We start from the raw sequence: 21,895 nt of genomic DNA on the forward strand, positions 1-21,895 counted from the left end.
TATTTCTCAAATAACCTGTCTGAAGCCTACACATTCTTCAGTTAAATGTCTGTTTTAAGTTTTTCAAGATTCAATCTCAGCAGCACCACCTACTGATAATTTAAATTCAGTACTTTATGCAGACTCTCAGCAATGTACATATCAAACAATTAGAAATACCTGGAACATGTTTGGTTTTTCATAACATACATGATGGTGTAACTGTTAGAGGGAAAATGTAGTATTTCTGCAGATGGTGAGTCGAACTGCATTCGATCCTCATGTGTCTCTGGCATGCTGGCTCCTACCCCCGGCGTGTCCCTGTCACTCAGTATCCCAGCTGGGTTCAGCCAACGGTCTGAGGGCAGCAGGAGAAGCTGGGCTGTTCATTCCATGTCCCTCCTTCCCACCTGCTGTGCCGGCTACAGCTCTGCCACTCTGTCCTTCCTCTGCATACTCAGCTCTCACGGGACTCCACACACATGTGCTCCTCTTGGCCTGGGGGTGGTGACGGTTGAAGCCGCCTCAGCATCCCTTGCTGGTTCCCTTAGTCTTCAGTGAACAGTTCTTTCACGAAAGCCTGCCCAGCTGAAGTTCCTGAGTGTGATTCTGCCTCCTCCAGGGTTCTGACTGACGCAGAGAGCTTTCCAGAGACTCAGCCTGCACACCGTGAAATGGAAGTGATCGTTCACTCAACATTTATTTATTAAGTGAACACTGCAAAAAAGTATTGTCCTCGGTACAATGGCAGATACAAAGATTATCCTCGAGCAGCGCATATTAACATATATAAAGGGGATTCGGGTTGACTAAGAACTTTCAAAAAAGACGACTCAGCAGAACTACTTTAATTTCTACACACAATTCTATTAACTTTAGGTATCAAATAGGTAGGACTTCGGGTTTATTATGTCTCCAAAGTTCCCTGCAGGAGTCTAACCTAGTTTACTACCACTACATTAGAACCCTGAGGTTTATTTAAACAGTCTTAAGTAAGCCAGTTAAAAACCTGGAACTAATTACTTAACCTATACTGAATTCTCACACACAAATGCTTACCTTGGAGTCCTCATGCGGGACACACGTACATACACATACCAAGAAGAATACGTATCTCTCCATTAGCGCCAAGATTCCGGAGAACAGGGACCTGCTTCATTCTTCCCTGTGGCCGCCAGGACTCTCAGCGTATGATCACACACAGCAGATGAATCAAGGGTTCAGTGACAGAATTGGTGGCAGCACAGCCTGGTGGACATGAGTACAAACTCTGCCCAGGTTTGCGCCCTGGCTGGGCTGCCTTCTATAACAGCAGGATGACCCTGGGCAAATTACTAAGCCCTCTGTGCCTCAGTTTCCTCATCTGCAGCATGGGGATATTAGTATCATGCTAGTTCAAGTCAGTTATTTGCCAAGCACCTAGGCTGGTGCCTGTCCCACAGTAACGAAAATGTCAGTGCTTTTTGAGTAAATAAAATTAAAGTAAGGCTATTTTTCACATACCTGGAGGTACTGTAGCTGGAAGGAACATTACAAGATTAATTCTCTCATTTTCTAGATGATAAAACTGAGGCGCAGGAAAGGTGACTGCAATAAGCCACTACACAGCTGTGATCATCCCAGGAAACCTCATCCTAGGAAGATCTGCTCATTGACCCAGCATACTTTAGAAACAAATGCAGTAATTTTATCCAACAAAATAAATAAAAATCTCCTCTTCTCTCCCCCCGCAACCCCGGGAACAGAAAAACATATGGACACCCAAACCTATTCTGGAAAAGGTTTAGTCGTGAGTACATTAACTTCTGTCCCACAAGAAACAACCTCTTGACTTAATTATTATGATCCAACATAACTGTCAAGACCTACAAAGGCAAGTTAAAAAGACAGCTTGCCACATTTCCCTGAATGCTGACAGGAGACACAGAAGCATGGATCCAAGACAAAGGACCTTATTACTCACAGTATTAGCAGAAGCCAGAATACTGGCATTTTCTTGTGCCAGTTCCTCAAACACATGGGAGTTAAGAAGGTCAGATGGCACCTGCAAACTGCAGTAGTTGTGGAACAAAAGAGGAACCCTAAGTTTAGGAAATTCAAATCTTTGATAATGGTACACCTGCCTGCTTTTGCTCTAAAGGGAGACAGACACTAAGTCTATCTTCCAAGGGTGTAAACACACCTGTTCTTTGCTCCAGAAGCAGATACTATCTCTGTCTTCCAAGGCTGTTCACTATACAAACATCCTTAAAAAGAGAGTACACTATCTTTTCAAATTCATTGCCTCTGCTTAAAAGATGTGCAGAAACATGAAAGAACTATGGAGAATTATCTCCCAATAATTCCCACCCCTTGTTTCTACACCATTTAGTTTTTGGTAAATTTTCCCAATCCATCAGCCACTCTGATTAATCTGCCTGACAGAGGCTGGGACCACATCTGTTCAATTTGTTTCATGCGACATTTAATTAAAACTACAACCAACAGGACTCCAAGGAGCAGGATGAGGGCAACCTCAACCATGCCAAAGTGGCCTGGACCCAGTCACTTAAATCCCACAAATCATCAAGGGCTTACCTTTGAAAATCAGATGGACCTCAACTTCCTCTCTCTAGGAAGAAGACTTACATTGGATACTAATAACAATCACCAAGTTATTCGGTGAGCATGAAACCAAAACAAGGGCTGTTAGGCTAATCAGCTCCAAAGACTTACCCATCACCACCTGAGGAATAGCTTATTCAAGAGACCAGAATGCTTAAGTGACACTAAGACTTATTCTCACCAGACCTCCCTCTTGCTAGGTTTCCACAGTTCTGCACCACCACCACCCCCAGCCTATGTTTTCTATTGCTGCATAACAAATTACCACACATTTGGTGGCTGAAAACAAGCTGTATTTATTATCTCACAGTTTCTATGGGTCAGGGGTTTGGACAGGGCTTAGCAGGGTCCTCTTCAAGGCTGTGATCATGGCGTTGGCCAGGGATGGGTTTTCATCTGGAGGCTCGAACTGGCAAGGGGCCACTTCAAACTCAGTCTGCCAGCAAGATGGAGTCTTACATGACACAAGGTCAACACAAAAGTGACAGCCCATCACCTTTGCCATCGTCAGCTGTTTTTTTTTTTCAGCAAGTCACAAGTCCTCCCACACTCAAATGGAGGGAAGGAAGAGTGGATCATGGGGACCCATTCAGAACCTGCCACAGACACGTCAGGTCCTTAGATTGGTATCATTCAACAAAAACAGAATGTGAGCCATGTGCATAATACATTTTTTAGTAGCCACAATTTAAAAAGTAAAAAGTGCACAGACTACCACAATTCTACTTTATGTGATGCAATGGTTACAGTGAAATATAGTTCCACCAAAACATAAAAGTTATGTTTAATAGGGAAAATAGTTTATACTGCTGGTTTTTAATTCTAAATTAATTCAAATTAAATAAGATTTAAAATTCAGCTCCTTGACTGTACTAACCCATTACAAGTGCTCAACAGTTCAAAGCAATGGTGCGACCTTAGATACACCCTCCCTTTAAAGCAGAAATCAAAGCTTCAAATATATCCAGGGGTCAAGAAAGTGGTAACAAGATTCTCTCCTTGAGCAAACTTTGGTCAGGTCCTCTCAAGCCTCTTCTCAGGCTTCGATCTTGGCCACCATGCTCGCCAAGCCTGCATAACCCAGTTTGAGCAAGAATCCTGCTAAGTCAGCTTAGAGGAAACTCCACCCCCCTGCCCCCGCCATCCATACCTGGCCAAATCCCTTGTCTCCCACCCTGGATATCTGATCACCCCAGCCTGCCCTCAGCAAGAACCCTTCCTGTCCTTGTGGTTTCCTCTTAGTAAGTCCCCATCTATGGACTAACTCCTCTGCTCTCCTTAGCTATAAATCCCCAGCTGTCCTTACTGTGTCCACTGAGATCAAGACTGTTCGCAAGTCTTGTTTCTCCTATTGCAACAGCTTCTGAATAAAATCTATCTTTACTGCTTTGCCTAGTGCCGGGCTCTGGTTCTCTTTAACAGCTGGGAGGGCTCAGTGGCACACTGGAGACAGCGTGGCTAGCTGTGGGAATGCAGACCTCACATTGTTAGATCATCAGATTTTTCAAGATGCCAATATTCAGTATTTCTCGCTGGGAAATCACCTAGCCATAAAATAACATTTATTTTTAACTCTATGTAGGCCAAATAAAACATACCAGACTGGATTGGCTGAACCACCAGTTTTTAACCTCTGCATTAAGGTGTCTATCTTCCTACTGTTGTTCATTCTGAGTTTTTTCAGTTTGAAGTATAAGGGGCAGAATTGTAAGGCATATATTTTCTCACAGACTTTATGTGTTTTATCTGCTTTCTCACCAGGCTTGTAGGGTAGTGCTCCCTAACCTTTTGGGCACCAGGGACTGGTTTCATAGAAGACAATTTTTCCACTGACAGGGGTGGGGGGGGGGCAGGCGGTGATTCAGGATGATTCAAGTACATTACATTTATTGTGCAGTCAAACCTTTCTGCTAATGATAATCTATTGCAAATCTACGTTCCACGTAGATTTTAGGTACAATGTTAAAATTTCAAATTTTGCATGCAAAGTTTATCAACAGAACACTGGTAGAATTCCAGTATTTGCAAAATTCTAAGTTTTGGCGAATACTGTAAATAACACAGTTGGTCTTTGAATCTGAATGTGTTTACATGTTCAGTTGGGGTCATTTCTAATCTGGTAAGGGTAAAGAAAGAGTTCTGAATTCTAGATGTTGCCCACCATTCTAATCACTCACTTAAAAATATAAAGGGTATTTTTCTAATATTAGAAATAAATGGTGACTAGCCACTCATTCTCCATCTCTAAATGACTTTTTGAGTTGGTCTTGAAATTACATTTGTTTGGAAAACACAAATTGATTCCAGGGAACTGTTAAACTAGCAAAACACAAATTTTGCATTTGCATAGGCATAGTTTCATCCAGGAGAAACACCAGGTGAAATACAGAAAAACACACCCAGCACAGGAATATACAAAATACATACATGCATGCACACACACCTCGAGCCACCACTAGTGACCTCAGTTCATCAGAGAGCTGAGTCACACACGCATCCACAACTGGGGCTACGACTTGCCCTGACTTCAGATGACCCTCCTTCCATAGCTTCACCATTAACTCACAAGCTGCAACCCTTCCCACGCCCACTTCTACAGGCACACTTCGGGTCTCTTCCAAGGTAAGGTGGTATACTTATTAACCACTTAACTGTGTAAAACCACTGCTGACATTAGGTTCTTAAGTATGCTGTTAACTGAAATTCTCAAGTATTGTGCCTCTAACCCCGTTTTCTTTATAAACCCTAAGGTTTTTTTAGTGAGCAATTTTGCATAGCATTGTGATTTTTAGAATGCATATGTACATTAACAGAAGAATTCACTGAATTCTAATATGAGCTCTATTTCATTAAAATTATAACAATTAAAGTCCAATATATAAGATGTATCTGCTAGTATGAAAGTCCCAATGTTCAAGTTTCTCTTGATTTTAAGCATTCTGTACAGCATTTTACATTCCTCAAATGACAGCTCTTGGAATAAATACCTAGAGACAAATGAGTTCTAAATAGCATTTCGTCAATACGCCATGAACTGATAAAAAGAATATTCAGAAATATCGCTTTCAAGACATTAAACAGTCATTTAGATCATCCTACTCAATTTTAATGTAGTGATTGATATTTACCACTTAGTCAAAAATGGGAACTAGCACTTTAAAATTTTTAATCTCAAAATGTTTATTTTTGAGAAAACTACTAAAACCTAAACACAGCTCCTTTAGCTACGGATATCACCATCTTCATTTACTTAATTGCTTGGAAAAAATTTCCCTGACCATTTTGAATTGTATTAAATAACATACATAAAACAAACATTTAGTAAACTGGACACTTATTGAATTTTAATTTTCCCTACTCAAAGCATAAACAAAACCATGTTTCAATAAATATCCTTCAGCAAATAAAAATGTGGGCGTATGTTTTTGCCTTTCAAATATACAAGCCAGCCATAGTTAAATATCTATAAATGGTGGATGAAGGTTAAAATAAAAATGAAACTTGCTCCTATCATGCTAAAAGCCCCAATTATTCTTTTTCAAAAACATGAAAGGTGTATAGAAAAGCAAAAATATTCTATTCTTTAATTTAATGGAGTAAGCAAAAGCAAAATAATTTAGCTTGCAGCCTAATGTAAATCTATTCCAGCTACTAGGTCTCTCCATATCAAATGCATATTAAACTTGACCTGAAGAAAATCCATTAGACCACCTGTCTCCCTCACCATGTAAATTAATGTTTGGCAACCACATGAATGAAATGAGACTGTCCTGATGTTTTGATATTAAATATTTCACTGAATTCTATTAGAATCCAAGTTTTGTTTTTTTTTAAAGGAAGACAAAGGCATTAGAGGTATAAACACACTTATTGACTGTAAGAATTATTTTGTAGAACTCATCCCCAACCAGTATTCCCTCCTGGGACCATTCTTTAAAAAGTAGAGGGGAGGGGAGGCGAGAGAAAGGGAAGGGAAGGGACATCTTTCTGTAGGCCTGAAAATTCTCAACACAAAAGTTGTTACGAAAAGTGCTACTACTTATAGTAACAAATACTTACTTACAACTAGTAATGTCCTACTTCCCCTGCCTGTTTAATCTTAACCTCTAAATCAAGTGGTCTCCAAATGAGGTATATACATCACATCCTAGGGGACAGACAAAAGCAACCACTGAGATATAGGAAGAAAATATTAAAATTTCTATTAATAACTTTTTCTCTTATCCTTTTAAGATTTCTATTTTTGGTGTGATTCACAACGTACAACATGCATTAGCACAGAACTTGTACAATTTGTAAATAAACACACATACATAATTTAAGGTTACACACTCAAAAAAAAATGGTTACTCATCAGGGTATCTGATCAAAGAAATTCGATATTACTACTATTCTATAAAATAGATAGAACTATTTTTTTAAAAGTCTCTGACCACTAAAAGATCTTTAAATCAGTCCCTTTTGCTTTTATCCAAGGGTTTACTGGCTTTTCATAATTTACTATCAGAAATTCTAGAAGACTAAAAGCAGCAGCAAACAGAAAATGATGGCAGTGGGAAGTGTTAGCAGATGCTAGGGAGTTAGAAAATCAGCAAAGTACAGTTTGACCACAAGTTACCACCCATAAAATGTTAAATTTTGTTCAGCAAGGAAATATAAGATTTTAAATAATGAGATTTAAAGTGTTCTAGAATGTCATAAGGAAAAAACATTTTTGAAGCTATGAAAACTTCAAAAATATATACTATAAAGTACTATAATTTCAAAAGAAGAGGATACTGAAGAAGAATACATAAAACTGAGATAGCTTTGCTTGAAAACCAGGTAGGCAAGTCATTATAAATAATACAGAAAACAATCTAAGTACTTGGCAAGAACACTTAACTGAATCATGATTTTAAAATAAAGGATAACTGATTTAAGGCTTTTGAGAACATATTTAGGTAAGTTTCTTCTATTTCTTTTATTCTAAGTGGTATAAGCAATCCATCAAACCAAAGAACAAAAACCAAAAAAACTGGAAAATGATACAAGAGCAAAAAATTTAAACTATTGTTTTGTTATTAAATGTTTAAAAACTGATATAACAGGAAGCAAGCTATATTATTAGTACAATTAGTAAGTAAACCAAAGAAATAGATGAGAAAAGGAAGATAGTTATTTTAATGTATATTAAACAGATGAAAATCTGAGCAATTATACCAATAAACCTCATTTTAGAAAATAATTTCTGTAATTTTTTTGAGTTGCATAGTTTATCATGTAGGACACTAATTTGTCTCATACAAACTTGAAGCTTTGGACAAAAGATATTTTCAAGCTGAATTATACATATGTCATATATGAAAGCTGTATCTATCAGAAAAGAATGATGCTGGTCTATTAAGCATTTTAAATGTAAAGACTAACAGGTACAGAAACAAAGTTCCAGAAGTACTTAATATGAAAAATGGAATCTCTAGGCACATAAAAAGGTCCCTCACTGAGTAGGGGAGATAGGTAAGAGTGAAGGAGAATGACAAGCAGAGTAGGAAAAAACCACAAAATCACATTAAATATGTGGTACAGATCACTCCTATTAGGTTTAGGGCACTGATATCTTATCACATCCAATTGGCCATGGGGCCTGTTGGGTATTTATGCTGGATTGTATCTGGATTGAATTTTTTCCATTTAGATGTCACTGTTTTATGGAACACATCTCAAACTTTATAAAAGAAATAAACTGAGAAATAAAATTTGCTTCATAGAAGTTTACATTATAGCTAGTTCATTTTATAAATAATCCTATTCCTTCAAAATAAGGACAGCTATTAATAAAAAATTTTCCAGAAAGTGCAACACACACAGGTTTCAGAACAAAATCATTTGTGATCCTAACTAGTCCCTTCCTATTTCCATCTGTGTCACGTTATTTGAAAGACAGAGAAGCCAGTGCTTCATTTTCATTGGAATTTTTCCACCTGGTATTTTCATTCTTAATAAGTAAAAGGCACAAACTAATATAATATCAATTTGAAGTACTCATCATTTAAACCTTTATAAGTTTAGTGATCAACGGGTAAAGAAAAATATATATGAATTATAAGGATAGTTTTTTTTCAATTCACCACTGACTTTTATAGGGCAAAAAAGCATACTAGAGAATATGTCATTGATTTTACAGCATGAAAGATACCAAAATTAAAATGGGAAAATGATACATTTGTCACTGGTAAATAGGAATTTATCAAAGGACAAAAAGAAAAATACAGTATGAGTTAGGGAAAAGTGTAATCAGTTAAACCATCATATTAAAGTGAAAAAGATTATAATCTGGCAATGTTTATCAAAATATTTAAAATGTGAAATCTGAATTCAAATTTTAAAATTACTATTTGAGGGCAACACACTCTAAACTAGGGTCCTCAAACTTTTTAAACAGGGGGCCAGTTCACTGTCCCTCAGACCGTTGGAGAGTGCAGCACACATTCCACACATGTGCACTGTGGGCCCGGGACGAGTAGGCTGCTAAGCAGGACAGGCAGCGGCGGCAAAAACACCCGGCAGGCCTGATAAATGTCTTCGGCGGGCCATAGTTTGAGGACGCCTGCTCTAAACTCAGGAAAGCACAACATTAGAGTGAAACACTTAAATTGGGTGCTTTAAATTTGAACCTGTGAAATTAGTCACCATTAAGATTACTTGCCACAGATGGAACTATGTGTCAAAAAGAAAACAAGCAAGCTACCTGATTACAATAGTCTTAGAAAATATATATCAAATTTTCATTTACAGTATGTTAGTTGTTAAATCAAGTCATTAAATATAGTGTTCAACTCAACTTTTCAATTTTTAAAATAAAAGTGTTAAAATAATAGTATAGCAAACCAGGGAAATCATAAATATGTCAAAGATTAAAAGTCAGTGGAAAACATTCTTCATAAGAATTAAAAGAAAAGCATTCATTCAAAAATACTCCTGAGTAGAAAGCCAAAATAATTCCACTGGAACTTTAAAAGTCAGGAAAGAACAGCCCGAAAATCCAGTTTGAAAGATAACAATAAATATATAAACTGTTAAGTAAAGCCAGGAATATAGATTACTTTGAAACAGCTACTTATATCCATTTTAATGAAGAATTAAAGGATACAATATGTTAAAGACATATTTAAAAGACTAGTAATGGGATAAGACAGATGAATCATATTTTGTTTATATCCTAAATAATTACAAGAGACTTTGAAAATGTAGTGTAATTCATGTTTTCTTTCCAGTTTAAAAATTTCTATCCATTGCCTCTATCTTTGGTGTCACTGCCACCAATAAACACAGTATACAGCTTAGAAACATAATTACTACCTTCAACTAGGAAAAAGTAAATCAACATTATTTTTTTAAAAATAAGATATAAAGAATGTGATCCTACTTAATTTTGTCTCATGGTCCCACAATATTCTGAAATATCATGCCAAAATGTAAAAGTTCAAAGGGAACATTATCATTTGCTACAATTGCACCAAAAATTTAGCTACTGTACGCTGGTGTGATGACAGCTAGTAGTATGCAGAGGCTACAGAAAGACATAATATATATATATATGTGTATGTTTAGCTCACAATTAGTAAAAGGAAAGTTCAGTTTAATGTGAAACCCAAACATGGACAACAGAAAGCCTTCATGTAGATATGCTACAACTTTGTTTTCTTGCAGTTTAAAAGGATAGTGTAATTATCTTAAATTTACACAAAACATTAAGAAACATGGTAGTTGTTCATGATTAAAATAAAATAGCAATGTAAATTAATTTAACACAGTGTTAAATATATTCACATGATCACCACTGTGATTCAAAATGGCCACTAATGAAGTTACATATCAATATATGTACATTAACATTTGCCACATCAGTTTTTGTAAGTTTGACTTTTTGCAGACCGGGTAATTTTATGAGACAAATAATCCTGTATCACTTCTTTCATATTATGAAAGGAATTAAATGTTGTAAGTAGTTTCATTCCTCTGGGGGAGGGGTGCGGGAGGGGGAGAACCTCTAAAAAGTCCATGTAAATTGAAGAGAGTTCTACCTTCTTGAATATTTGAACTTGCTGACCAGATAGATTCCTATAAACTGAGCATAAACGAATCGTAAGATACTAAACGAATCTCATAACACTGTCAGGGGCATTCAGCCGATATGTGCCAAAGGAGGAGTGCCAGGTCCTATAGCAGAGCCTTCTGTGAATATGGTTGCTGTGGCTGGGGTGGCTGCTGGCTGCCTCCTGGCTGAGGCAGGACTGAGGACGTTAAACTATAGTTTGGCACCTGGGACATATTAGTTCCTGCAGTCTGGTACAGAGTGACATCAGCAGTTGCAGCAGCAGCAGCAGGAGGTGGACTGTATACTGGAGCCTGGCTGGGATATGTATTTCCTTGCACAGAACTGACCATTGTGCTGTGGGGGGAGAAAAACATTCAGTTAGATAAACACTGACTTATAGAGCCAATTTACAGATAAACAGGAAAGCTATTTATTAAACATTTATTCGTACACTCAATTCATTTAATATATTTTTCTTAAATATCCATGTTTGCCAAACATTGTTATTTTAGGCACTGTAATACTATAAAAAAAATAGAAAAATAAATCCTCAACACCATGGAGCTTATGTTCAAGTATGAGGAAAAGGATAATAAATTTATAATGTGTCAAATGGTTATAATTGCTATGAAAACCTAAAGCATAGAAGGGAAGAACAAGAGTACCCAAGGCAAAGGATTCTAGTTTATGGCAGGGGAAGGCCTCTCAGATAAGGGAATATTTAAGCAGAGACCTAAAAATAGTGAAGGAGTGAACCAGATTGTTTATCTAGGAAAAGCACATTTCAGGCAAAGAAAAGCAGCTGTTGAGGACAGAAAATGCCAGGCGTGTTCAAGCAACAGCAAGAAGGCCGTGAGGCCCGTGGCAGAGTGAGCAAGGAGTATGGCACAAGATAAAGTGGCAGAATTAGAGGGGGTGGAAGATAGGATACATGGCGCTTATGCTGTGAGATGGAAAGAAAGTGGTTGGTTTTGAGCATAAGGTTTATGAGAATCATATGAGGCTCACTGTAGGACAAGGATCGAAGCAAGACAGACTAGAGGCTATTACGATCACCCAGGAGAGAGCTGACAGGCAGCAGAGCCATGGCAGTAATGGGGGAGATGAAAGAAAAGGGTCAGATTCTGGATATATTTTGAAGACAGTGCCTTCGAAATTTGATAATGGACAGAGTAGTCCAGAATGCCTGAGGTTTAGAAGTGAGTAACTGTTAGGAATAACTGGTAGAGTGGCCATTTGCTGTAAAGGAGAAGACTACAGATAGGACTACAGTAGACTAGGGGTGGGGATGATCAAAGTATGATCTTGGACGTGTCAAGTAAGATGTCTAGAAGACACACAAAAAAGATAATGCATAGGCCATCAGCTATTCAAGTCTGGAGTCTGGTGGGAAGGAGATGAGTGGAAATACACACTTGGGAGTCATCAGCATACACATGGCGTTCAGTCAGAGAGCTACAGGAGATCCCCTGGGGAGTGACTGCAAACGAAGAAAAGGGCATTCCACATACCGAGCCCTGGACCTTGAAGTCAGGAGGATAAAGAAGTACTAGACAAAGGGACTGAGAAGGAGTGGCAGTGAGGAAACTAAGAGACAATGGCCTCAGCCAAGTGAAGAAAGCGTTTCAAAAAAGAGGAGGAAATAATGAACTGTCAAATGAAGGAGGAAGAGAACTGAGAATCGATCATGGGATCTGGCAATACGGAAATCATGAGTTCCTCGATGAGAACAGTTCCGGAGGACTAGGGGAGATGAAAGTCTGATAACCTCATTTCTCTTATTTTCCCCAAAACATAAAAGCATTTACTCTCCTACCACATTTGTCAACTGTCTGTACCTACGCCCATTTGAACTCCGCTTTGCCTCTAGCTAGATCAGCTGTCAAGTGCTCCCACCTAAGGCCTCCTCTACTTGTGCACTGCTCCTATATCAAGAAAAAAACTCCTACAAAGAGTTGTCTTAATTCACTGTCTCCACTTCCTCTCTTCCTATTTCAAACCTGATATATGAGTTTCTACTGTGTGTAAGACACTAAGTTAGCTATGCAAAGAGAAATACTAAGATGCTTTAATATGGAGAATGTCCCCTACATTAGTAAAAATGTACAACAAGCTATATAATGGGCAATTGTACAAATTTTCAAAATATTGCCTATTTCTAAACTTTCCTTTGATTGCTAAATTGTTTACACATATTAACACAATTGTTGGTGAATTCAATACTCTTATAATTTATAGAAATTATATTAATTCATTATTATTAAATGGTAATTTAATTCTTATAAGAGATGGTAATTTAATGCTATATTCCACCAAGTAATGTGGTGACTTAACTAAGGCATCACCCATCATTATTCTCTACATGTGTGAGATGTAAAGCTGTACCACAAGAAGTCAAATTCCCTGCTGTAATTTACAAGAGTGGGCCACAATGTTGCAATAATGTAATACAGAGACTATATGCTAAGCTCCAGGGCTAGAATGCCTGGTTTTGAATCTTAGCTAAGCAGGACCTTAGGCCTCTCTCCATGTCTCAGTTTCCCCATCTGTAAAATGAGGAGAATAGTACAACGACTTCACAGGTTATCATGAGAAGTAAATGAGTTAATATGTGTAAAGCATACAACACAGTACCTGGCAAATACTAAACCACATAAATATTAGCTATTACTGTAATCATTCTCCATTTATACTATATTCCTCATCCCAGTTTACAGTTCTAACATCCACATATGGCCCAGGGTAAAACCTTACAATTCACCCATTACCTTCCTCTTATCTCTGCTCTGCACCGTCTCCCAAACACACCACCCAACATGCAATTACTTGCTAATCTCCTAAAAAAAACTCTTTCCCATTAGTATCACTGTATCTTACAGTTAGACATTCATCATTTCTTGCCTAACATACGCAGCCTCCTGGTTTCTAATCTTGCGCCTAGGAAGCCATCCATCCTACTTCCATTTAAAGCCTTTATGGGCTTTCTTCTTATCTTTACCTGACATCTACAGCCACTCATTCTTTTTTTTTTTTTTTTTTTTTTTTGAGACAGAGTCTCGCTTTGTTGCCCAGGCTAGAGTGAGTGCCGTGGCGTCGGCCTAGCTCACAGCAACCTCAAACTACTGGGCTCAAGGGATCCTCCTGCCTCAGCCTCCCAAGTAGCTGGGACTACAGGCATGTGCCACCATGCCCGGCTAATTTTTTGTATATATTAGTTGGCCAATTAATTTTCTTTCTATCTAGTAGAGACGGGGTCTCGCTCTTGCTCAGGCTGGTTTCGAACTCCTGACCTTGAGCAATCCGCCCGCCTCGGCCTCCCAGAGAGCTAGGATTACAGGCGTGAGCCACCGCGCCCGGCCCAGAGCCACTCATTCTTAGATCACTGTCAGTATTTCCAAGTGTATCTTTCACTGCCCTACCATATACATTAATCCTTTAGGAACAGTGTACTGTTGGTAATGCCCAACACATCCTATACCTTGCCTGCCCCTTACCTTTGCTCATTCTGTGGGTACCAAGCCATTCCATACTACCATATCTTTGTCGTGACACAACATCCTCCTTTCTCTTTTGTCTCCTAGCTAAGAATAACACAGCTTGAGTGTATTTTCTTGGAAAAATTCCTCAAACTCTAAGGCTCCTAAAGTACCAAGCTTTACTCCTTATTTGTAAAAATGTACCCCTTTTTGTAAATTATGTTGTAATAAATTGCATATTTCTTATGTGTTTGCCCCATTAACCAGTAAGCACCTTGAAGCTAAGAAACTCTAAACCATGCTTAAATATGAAATGTCTTTTCTGCCATTAATTTATAATCATAGATGGAAAAAATAAAAATAAAAAACAAACAAAAAAATATGAAATGTCTAGCACAGTGCTAACATACACTAAACATTCAATAAACATCTGTATAAAAGAAGTAAACTGAAATCATCACAAAAGAGCACATAAGCTTTGGTGACCTTATAATGTCATCAGTTACTATTACTTATTATTGCCTTATAATACTGCCATCACTACAGGTAGCTTTAGAAAACTGCGTGTCACCCTCCCCAATTAACAATAAGATTGTCCTAGGATAGAAGTCTAAAAAAGGCTTAACTCTAACACCAAAATGATATGTAAAAGAATAAGTAATAACCTTCTAGTTAGGAACTAAGGAAGATTCAAAAACATGCCTACCGAAAACAACAAAAATCCTCACTGATCTTGATTTGCAACTAGAAAGCTTCAATCAAATATGCAGTATACCTCTAGCAAGGAGACTTTTAACCCTGACTTTCACTCCTTCCAATTTTGTTATCCTACTTTTGCTCTGCCAACAATTTCCTTGTATTTCCTCATTTACTCATTTAAGCACATACACACTTTTTTTATGCATTTGTATACATATATTATTTACTGTACACTTACATAGATTTTTAAATGGCCTTAAAGCCTTTGCAAAGAATACAAAAATACACCAAACTGGCTCAATATAGCACTTGAAATTGTCATAAATAACACTTTATCAAATACTGATTGAGTTCCTATCCAGTATAAAACTGTGTGTTACACAGTGTGGCTATAAAGGTCAGAAAGTCTCAGTCCCCGCTCTCAAGATATCATACTGGAGGTGTGGACACAGAAAAGTAAATGGCAACTACCAGATAGGAAACAGGCAAGAGTACATACAGTGTCCTCTGACAGCACACAGGAGGGACAGTGCTGAGAGTTAGGGAAGCAAGGAGGGCCTCCTAGTGAAAATGAAACTAAGCCGAGAAGTAAAGAACAAGCAAGAATGTACCAGGATGAGAGGGCTAAGTATTTCAAAGAAATGCTCTTCAAAAGGCACCGGCTGAAATGAACATGCGTTCCTTGAGAGGTGACATTAATAGCTATACTGTATCAGTAGGGTAGGGCCCCACACCAGCAACTGCCTATCCTGACTGCAGACGCAGAGAGTGCAATCCCCAGAGGGCAGCAACAAAGTGCTGCAGCACTACAGACCTTCACAGTGAAAGCACCCATCAAAAGGGTATCTCATTTACAAGGATAATTTCCCCAGATCCTGACCTTCAAGAATAGGTCCCAAGTAATCTCTAGTAACAAGGCATTTAGAGGAGCATGTAACAGTAAAACAGAAGACTAGCATGGGAAACAAATACTAACATGGCTGAAGGGTTCTCACACAACTCATGAACACTAGTCATCTCAACGATTCCTACCTTTTACCCACTGTGTATCTAGCGTTAAGAGCAACATGCTACTCTTCTAATTAGGAATAGCTGCTTGCTTATTTTCCATATAAGCATATTCATTTTCACCAGATTCCAACTTAAAAAAGATCCTGCAATAGAGGGCACTACATTTAACATTTTTTCTAAGACACATACCCTACTAGGGAGCCCCCTGATTTCTGATGCTTATAATAGGCCTCCCCATAATCTTTTTTAAGGTCAGTTTAGAACAATTAGATGTGATCACAGAATAATGCTTGACAATCCCCAAGCACAGCCAACATGTGACTCTTTAAGGATGAATAACAAAATAGTGAGGGTGGTACAGGAGCATTCATGGGCATTCCTGACATTGATGGAAAGGTTTCTAGCAATTGTGTCTTTGCCACCTAGAAACTTCTATTGTGAGTCAGAATATCTACCCTGTATTTGCTTCAAGGGAAAGACTTTAGCTTAGATTCCCATAAAAGCATTAATAAAATTTATATAATTAATAATCATTCAACTATATGATAGCATGATGAGTAAATGCCAAAAGTAGACTGGCCTCTGCCATCACATGTTCAGCTGTCTGCCTGAGCCACAAGGGCACACAGCTTCTTGTATCTTCTCTTTTCAAATGGTGTACCCAGCTATAAGACAAATTCCAACACAGGGCAAAAATAAGAAAATATTTGTCTTAAAGAGATAGCCCAGAAGTATATATTCTAAAAACAATAACAACAGAATTTAGATTTTACATGAAATTTGTGGGAAAATGATAAGTTATAGTTACCAAATTTAAGTTTCATTAAAGACATTATCAAATAGCACCGTAGACTCAAATAAAAACAACAAAAAAACCTATGCTAAGAATATAAAAAAATTCAGAGCTGAAACCAAAACACAGGAGTAGAGTGAGTCGTGAACCAGCACTGGCTTGCCAGCTCCTGCACAACCCACGCGTGACCACAAAGAGAGTCAACTGTACGACAATGGTGAGGCTGCCCACCCCAGATTTTTCTTATCCAGATCTTATAGTTACAGATGACTGGGGGCACTTAAAGAGTTTTAGCAGTACTAACTCCAAACAATAGTCAATAATCAAATTACTTTGGGTAAGAAGCCTGAGTCTGCTGAGTAGGAAGGGCTGGGTTTGCAGCTGGTGGGACGACTCCTTGGCTGAGAGAAGACAGCTGCTCTGGGGGAAGACTGTAGCTCTGGAGATGGCTCATCTGTGCGTTCCCTGCAACCAGGTAAGCACCACTCTGAGGAGGCCCTGGGTACACCTAGAACAGTAAATGAAAAAACATATTCGATTTTACAATTTTAATAGGCATACCAAACTTTCTTGGTAGAGGCATTCAGTTACAAAAAGAACAAAACTTACCACTCTGGAATCTTTGTTAAAGTTACTTCTGTCAACAGGCATTTTAAAAAACACTTTTTAGGAAGTGGGCTGTTGATGGTTTTTGATTTTATTAATAGTTAAATATTAGTTAACCTTACATTCATTTCTTATCTTGAAACTTTATACTAATATAATCTCCCTTTCCATTAAATATATTAAATATTTTCCACATTAATATTTTAAAAGGAATCCCAAAGGATGTTTAGGAAGTATATTTGAATTGCTTTTTAGCCACAGACTGTAATTATCTATGGATACAATTCACGTTTCCTAAATTGCAATTACCTGAACTTTAGAGCAAGCTAACTTTCTAAAGCAGGGGTCAGCAAACTTTTTTGGACCAGAAAGTAAATATTTTAAGCTTTGTGGACCATATGATCTCTGTCACAACTATTCAACTCTGCTGGTATAGCAAGCAGCCATAGACAATGCAGAAAGCAAAGGAGACTGTTATGTTCCAATAAGAGTTTATTTAATAAAAACAGACAGCAGGCTGGATTTGTTTGCCTATTCTTCCACGTAAAAATGTATTTTCTTTTTATCCAAAAAGTTTGAAATCTTAAATACCCAAAGTCTGAAACACATAATGTTCTAATTTTCTGTAGTATTCATCGGATCCTTCTCTCCCCCATGTTTAAAAAGAGAACTTTCATTCTCTATGTTGTAAGACTGTTATTGTATGTTAAGACAGTAACACATCCTCTAAGAGATGAGGACAACAATCATCGTAGTATGTCTGTTAAGGCATAACAAACTCACCATACATCGAGACCCAAAGGACTAGCTATATTAGTCCTCATAACTGTACTTTATCATTCTTTGCAAATTGAACATGAAGGCTTTTTGTTTGACTTAAACCGGGGGATGGTCAAGGCCCCCGAGTGGGTGTCATCTAGCCCCAAGTTTCTCAGGCCTACCTGTTCATGTCCAGGGTGCTGGCCTCTCATTTCAGGGGAAATGGACTATGCTAAAAATTAATCCAAACAAAGTCTGTGCCCACTCTACATGGATAAAATGGAGTGGGCATCCTAGCTAATTGTTCCCTATACCCTGAACTTGCTGAGTTTGTGAAAAAGGGCTCTTGAAATAGTTGGTTGGGTGAAAAAATGGAAAAGAGCTCCATATTGTATTACATGCACATTCATGAAAAAGAGGGGAAATTCCAGATTAAAGCAACTGCTTTCTTTAAAATATGGAAACATATTTTGTTGGTTTATATCAGCTTTTTATTTTTCTTTCTTTGCATGTAAGTTTTCCTTTTAAGGAAGACTAGAAGTTCATTAGATGCTTAAGAGAGTTTTTCTAGCTCTGAAACATTTTAATTTCTGTTTTTTTAAAACTACTTTATGACTGACATACAAAAGGCTGTATATATTTAGGAGAATATGACTCGAGTCTGGAGATAAGTATACACCCATGGAACTACTGCCACAATCTATGCCATAAACATATCCATCACCTCCAAAAGTTTCCTCCTATTATTTTTTTTGTGTATGTGTGATAAGAACTCTTAACATAAGCAGCTCACTATATAAACAAAAACTGTAGATACTAAGAAGAATTTAGTAATAATTAGAAATTTGACTTGGATTCAACAAAAACTGAGGTTCTTAGCCAAATAATTACATATAAAGCTTTAAAAATATGGGCTTCAATCCTGAAGATTCTGATTGAATAGGTCTGGGGCAGGACCAAAGTATCTATATATTTTTTTAAAAGCTTGATGAGTGATTCTGCTGCAAACCCCTATACAAAAGAAATTATTAAAAAAAACAAACCTATTGGTATAATTAGTATATATTGTAATTGTCAAGTAAAAGGATTCTTTTAATTTGATTTTCATTGTAAACATTACTTTTAGAAAGTTTCACATTTCACAAAAACACAGCCTATTCCAAATAATCCCAAACATATATGAGAATTTAAAACAATACACTTGAACTTTTAAAACTTACCTGGGAACCAGAAACACCAGATGATTGCATATAATATTGTTGATTCTGTAATTTTGCATACATGGAATACATTGGATCTTCATTCATTAACTTGGTATACAATGAAAGTGCCTCCATCACTTTAACATTAAGTTCTGAGAGTTCTGAATGTTTTCTGAAACATTATATAATAAATTGAAACATAGTTGTTGCTTAAATGATACAATGCTTTAAATAATGACATATCAAAATAGGAAAAAGTAGTACCAGAAGACATTAAAAATTTGACCTATGACAAAAATATCCTGTATTTTCACCCCAAGGCAACCAATACTGTTTGTTAAGGTTTAGGTACTATGCTGGGAGAACTCTCGTTTATACTGTATCTGAGTTTCTCTAGTTATTGACAAATAGGTCGTTTGTGGGCTCTGGTAATGCTACTTTAGCAAATTAGCAGATTACATTAGTTAATCCTTATTTTTAAAAAGATGAATACAGCAAAGGTCAGTTAAATCCTCACTTTGACAGATGAGTCCAATTCTCCACATCTACTAGAAAAACGAGCAAATGAGCACTAGTTCCTTTGGAATATTTTTTTATTTTTTAAAGGCAGATATAGACCACTCTGCAGTTTACAGAGATAGTTTTAGAGAAGAAGGTATATAGTATAGATATAGCCCATGTTCTTTTACCTATCAATATCTTCCAGCTTTTCATCAATGAGAGGTCCCATCTGGTGACACATTGCTAAGATGACAAGATTTGAAGAAATGTAAGAAAACATAACAAAAGAAAGACTTTGACAGATATTCCTATCATGTAAGGAATAAAAGATTTGGGGTAATAAAAACTGTATTAATTAACCTTAGCTCACAAAACCCAAAAATGATTTTTCTTAAAGTATAACGGTGACGATCTAAAATGTAGATCTCAAAAATTTTAAACATCCTTTTCATTTTCTACAATTCTAAAATGTTGAATAAAATATTTAACCTGGATGGAAAAGTATAAGAATTCAAATTCTACCTAAGATTTAAGCTGCATATAAAAGTGAGCCTTCGTAAAGGAAGAGTGAGAAATGCTACATTTTCAATAACAGTCTCAAAAACCATTCTATAACATAACACTAGATATCAATCCCTAATTATTCTTTATTTGCAAGATAAATGGAAAACAAGTTTTACCCTCGAGATGAAGTAGCTCTGGTAGATCTGGCTGATCATCACTGGGGTCTGTACTTTGCAACATCTGTAGTAACTGGTCCATTTTATCCTACAAGAATTAAATAGTTAACATAAAAAGCAGCCAACTTTTATGCAACACTATGTTCTCACTTCATTAACTAGATAATGGATATAGAACTTTTGTAATTCATAGTAATGGAGATTCCAATTTTGCTTTTATGCTCTTTATTACCACGTGAAGTTAGAGCCTTGAAAGTGCTTCCTATGTATTTTTGAAACTGCTAACAAAGATTCTCTTAAATAAGAAGAGAGCCACATTTAAACTTACAACATGTGGGTTTTTCGATCTCTTATGTCATGCTAGAGGATTTCACTTTGGGAGCAGCTTTAGTTGAGCCACACCAACAGGTATAACCTCTCTCTCAAGAGGACACTACTTATGACTAACAACTCAGTCATTACTTCTCCCCCATGGTGAATACAGCAGCTGTTTCAGTAAGGCAGAGATCAGCTATATTACAGCTGTTCTTTTAAGTGGGGCTCTAAGGATTTAATCTACATTTTCTTTCCACCAGTGTTTCAGTTTGTCATGGAAGGAAGGAGGAAGACTTGTGGTTTCTCTATTCCATATAGGAAGAGCTGGAAGGTATCTCAAATCAGACTTAGATCTCTTTCAGAATCTCTTATTGTAAGGACCAAGGGAACTAATGAAACCATCGTTACATAAATACATCTCTATATCATATAACAGATCTACTCTACCAAAGAATACTAAAAACGTTACAAACCCTTCTCCCTACATGGTTTTTATGTGGTTATGCTACTATACATAGGTACATAGGTACATAGGGCAAATAATTTGAAGACTATTATTTCTAAGCAAAGTAATTATTTGAAACAAAAACTCTGTGCTCTGTGTAGAAGGGAAATAGTTTGAGAAATGAATTAATCATTAGAGAGTGAAAGTGACACAACTGTATTTAAAAAACTCTTCCCAAGTCAAAAGAATTCTGTATAATGATTCACAATTTTCATTTTAAGCAGTCTAAAAAAACAAAGGCACGTCAGAAAGTTTGCCTACTGCACAAAAAAAAGGTAAAATGAGAGTAACAATCAACTGACATGTGGATATTTTTTTGTTTGTTTACAGAATACTATGCACTGTTTAAAATTATTTAGCACCAAAGAAATGGGGTTTCTAACTAGTGGTTAAAGACCACTAGTCTGCCTCTACCTGCATTTTCTTATGTAACACAATTATCTACACGTAACTCCCTAGCCCAGTTGGATCCTTGACTCTCAGCACAGTTTTCTACAGTCTGTTTCTCTACAAGAGTGCTCTTCAAATTTGTTTCTGTCTCCAAAGGAACACTAAAAAACAAACCCCTTCATATATTTTATAGATAATTTCTCCTTTTTCAAAAGCTTTGTTACAAAGGATATGATTTCCAAGACATTAAATATTGACATTTTAAAATAAAACAGTCACACATTCTTAAACATAT

The 21,895-nt window shown here is 37.0% G+C and overlaps 1 protein-coding gene across 1 annotated transcript in view; it reads right to left on the minus strand.

The window, feature by feature from the left end:
- Window positions 1–9,664: 9,664 nt before the first annotated feature.
- The window catches only part of STAM (signal transducing adaptor molecule), a 56,300-nt gene continuing 44,069 nt past the window's right edge, over window positions 9,665–21,895 (minus strand). Inside the window, exons 10-14 of the mRNA XM_012748669.3 lie at window positions 20,391–20,478; window positions 19,899–19,953; window positions 19,228–19,381; window positions 16,975–17,150; window positions 9,665–11,017 (exon numbers count right to left, since the gene is read on the minus strand). Of these exons, the coding sequence (XP_012604123.1) occupies window positions 10,786–11,017; window positions 16,975–17,150; window positions 19,228–19,381; window positions 19,899–19,953; window positions 20,391–20,478 (705 nt within the window). The 3' untranslated portion in view covers window positions 9,665–10,785. The remainder of the gene's footprint in view (window positions 11,018–16,974; window positions 17,151–19,227; window positions 19,382–19,898; window positions 19,954–20,390; window positions 20,479–21,895) is intronic.

This window comes from Microcebus murinus, chromosome 25 (genome assembly GCF_040939455.1).
Source record: "Microcebus murinus isolate Inina chromosome 25, M.murinus_Inina_mat1.0, whole genome shotgun sequence".
Classification (NCBI taxonomy): Eukaryota; Metazoa; Chordata; class Mammalia; order Primates; family Cheirogaleidae; genus Microcebus; species Microcebus murinus.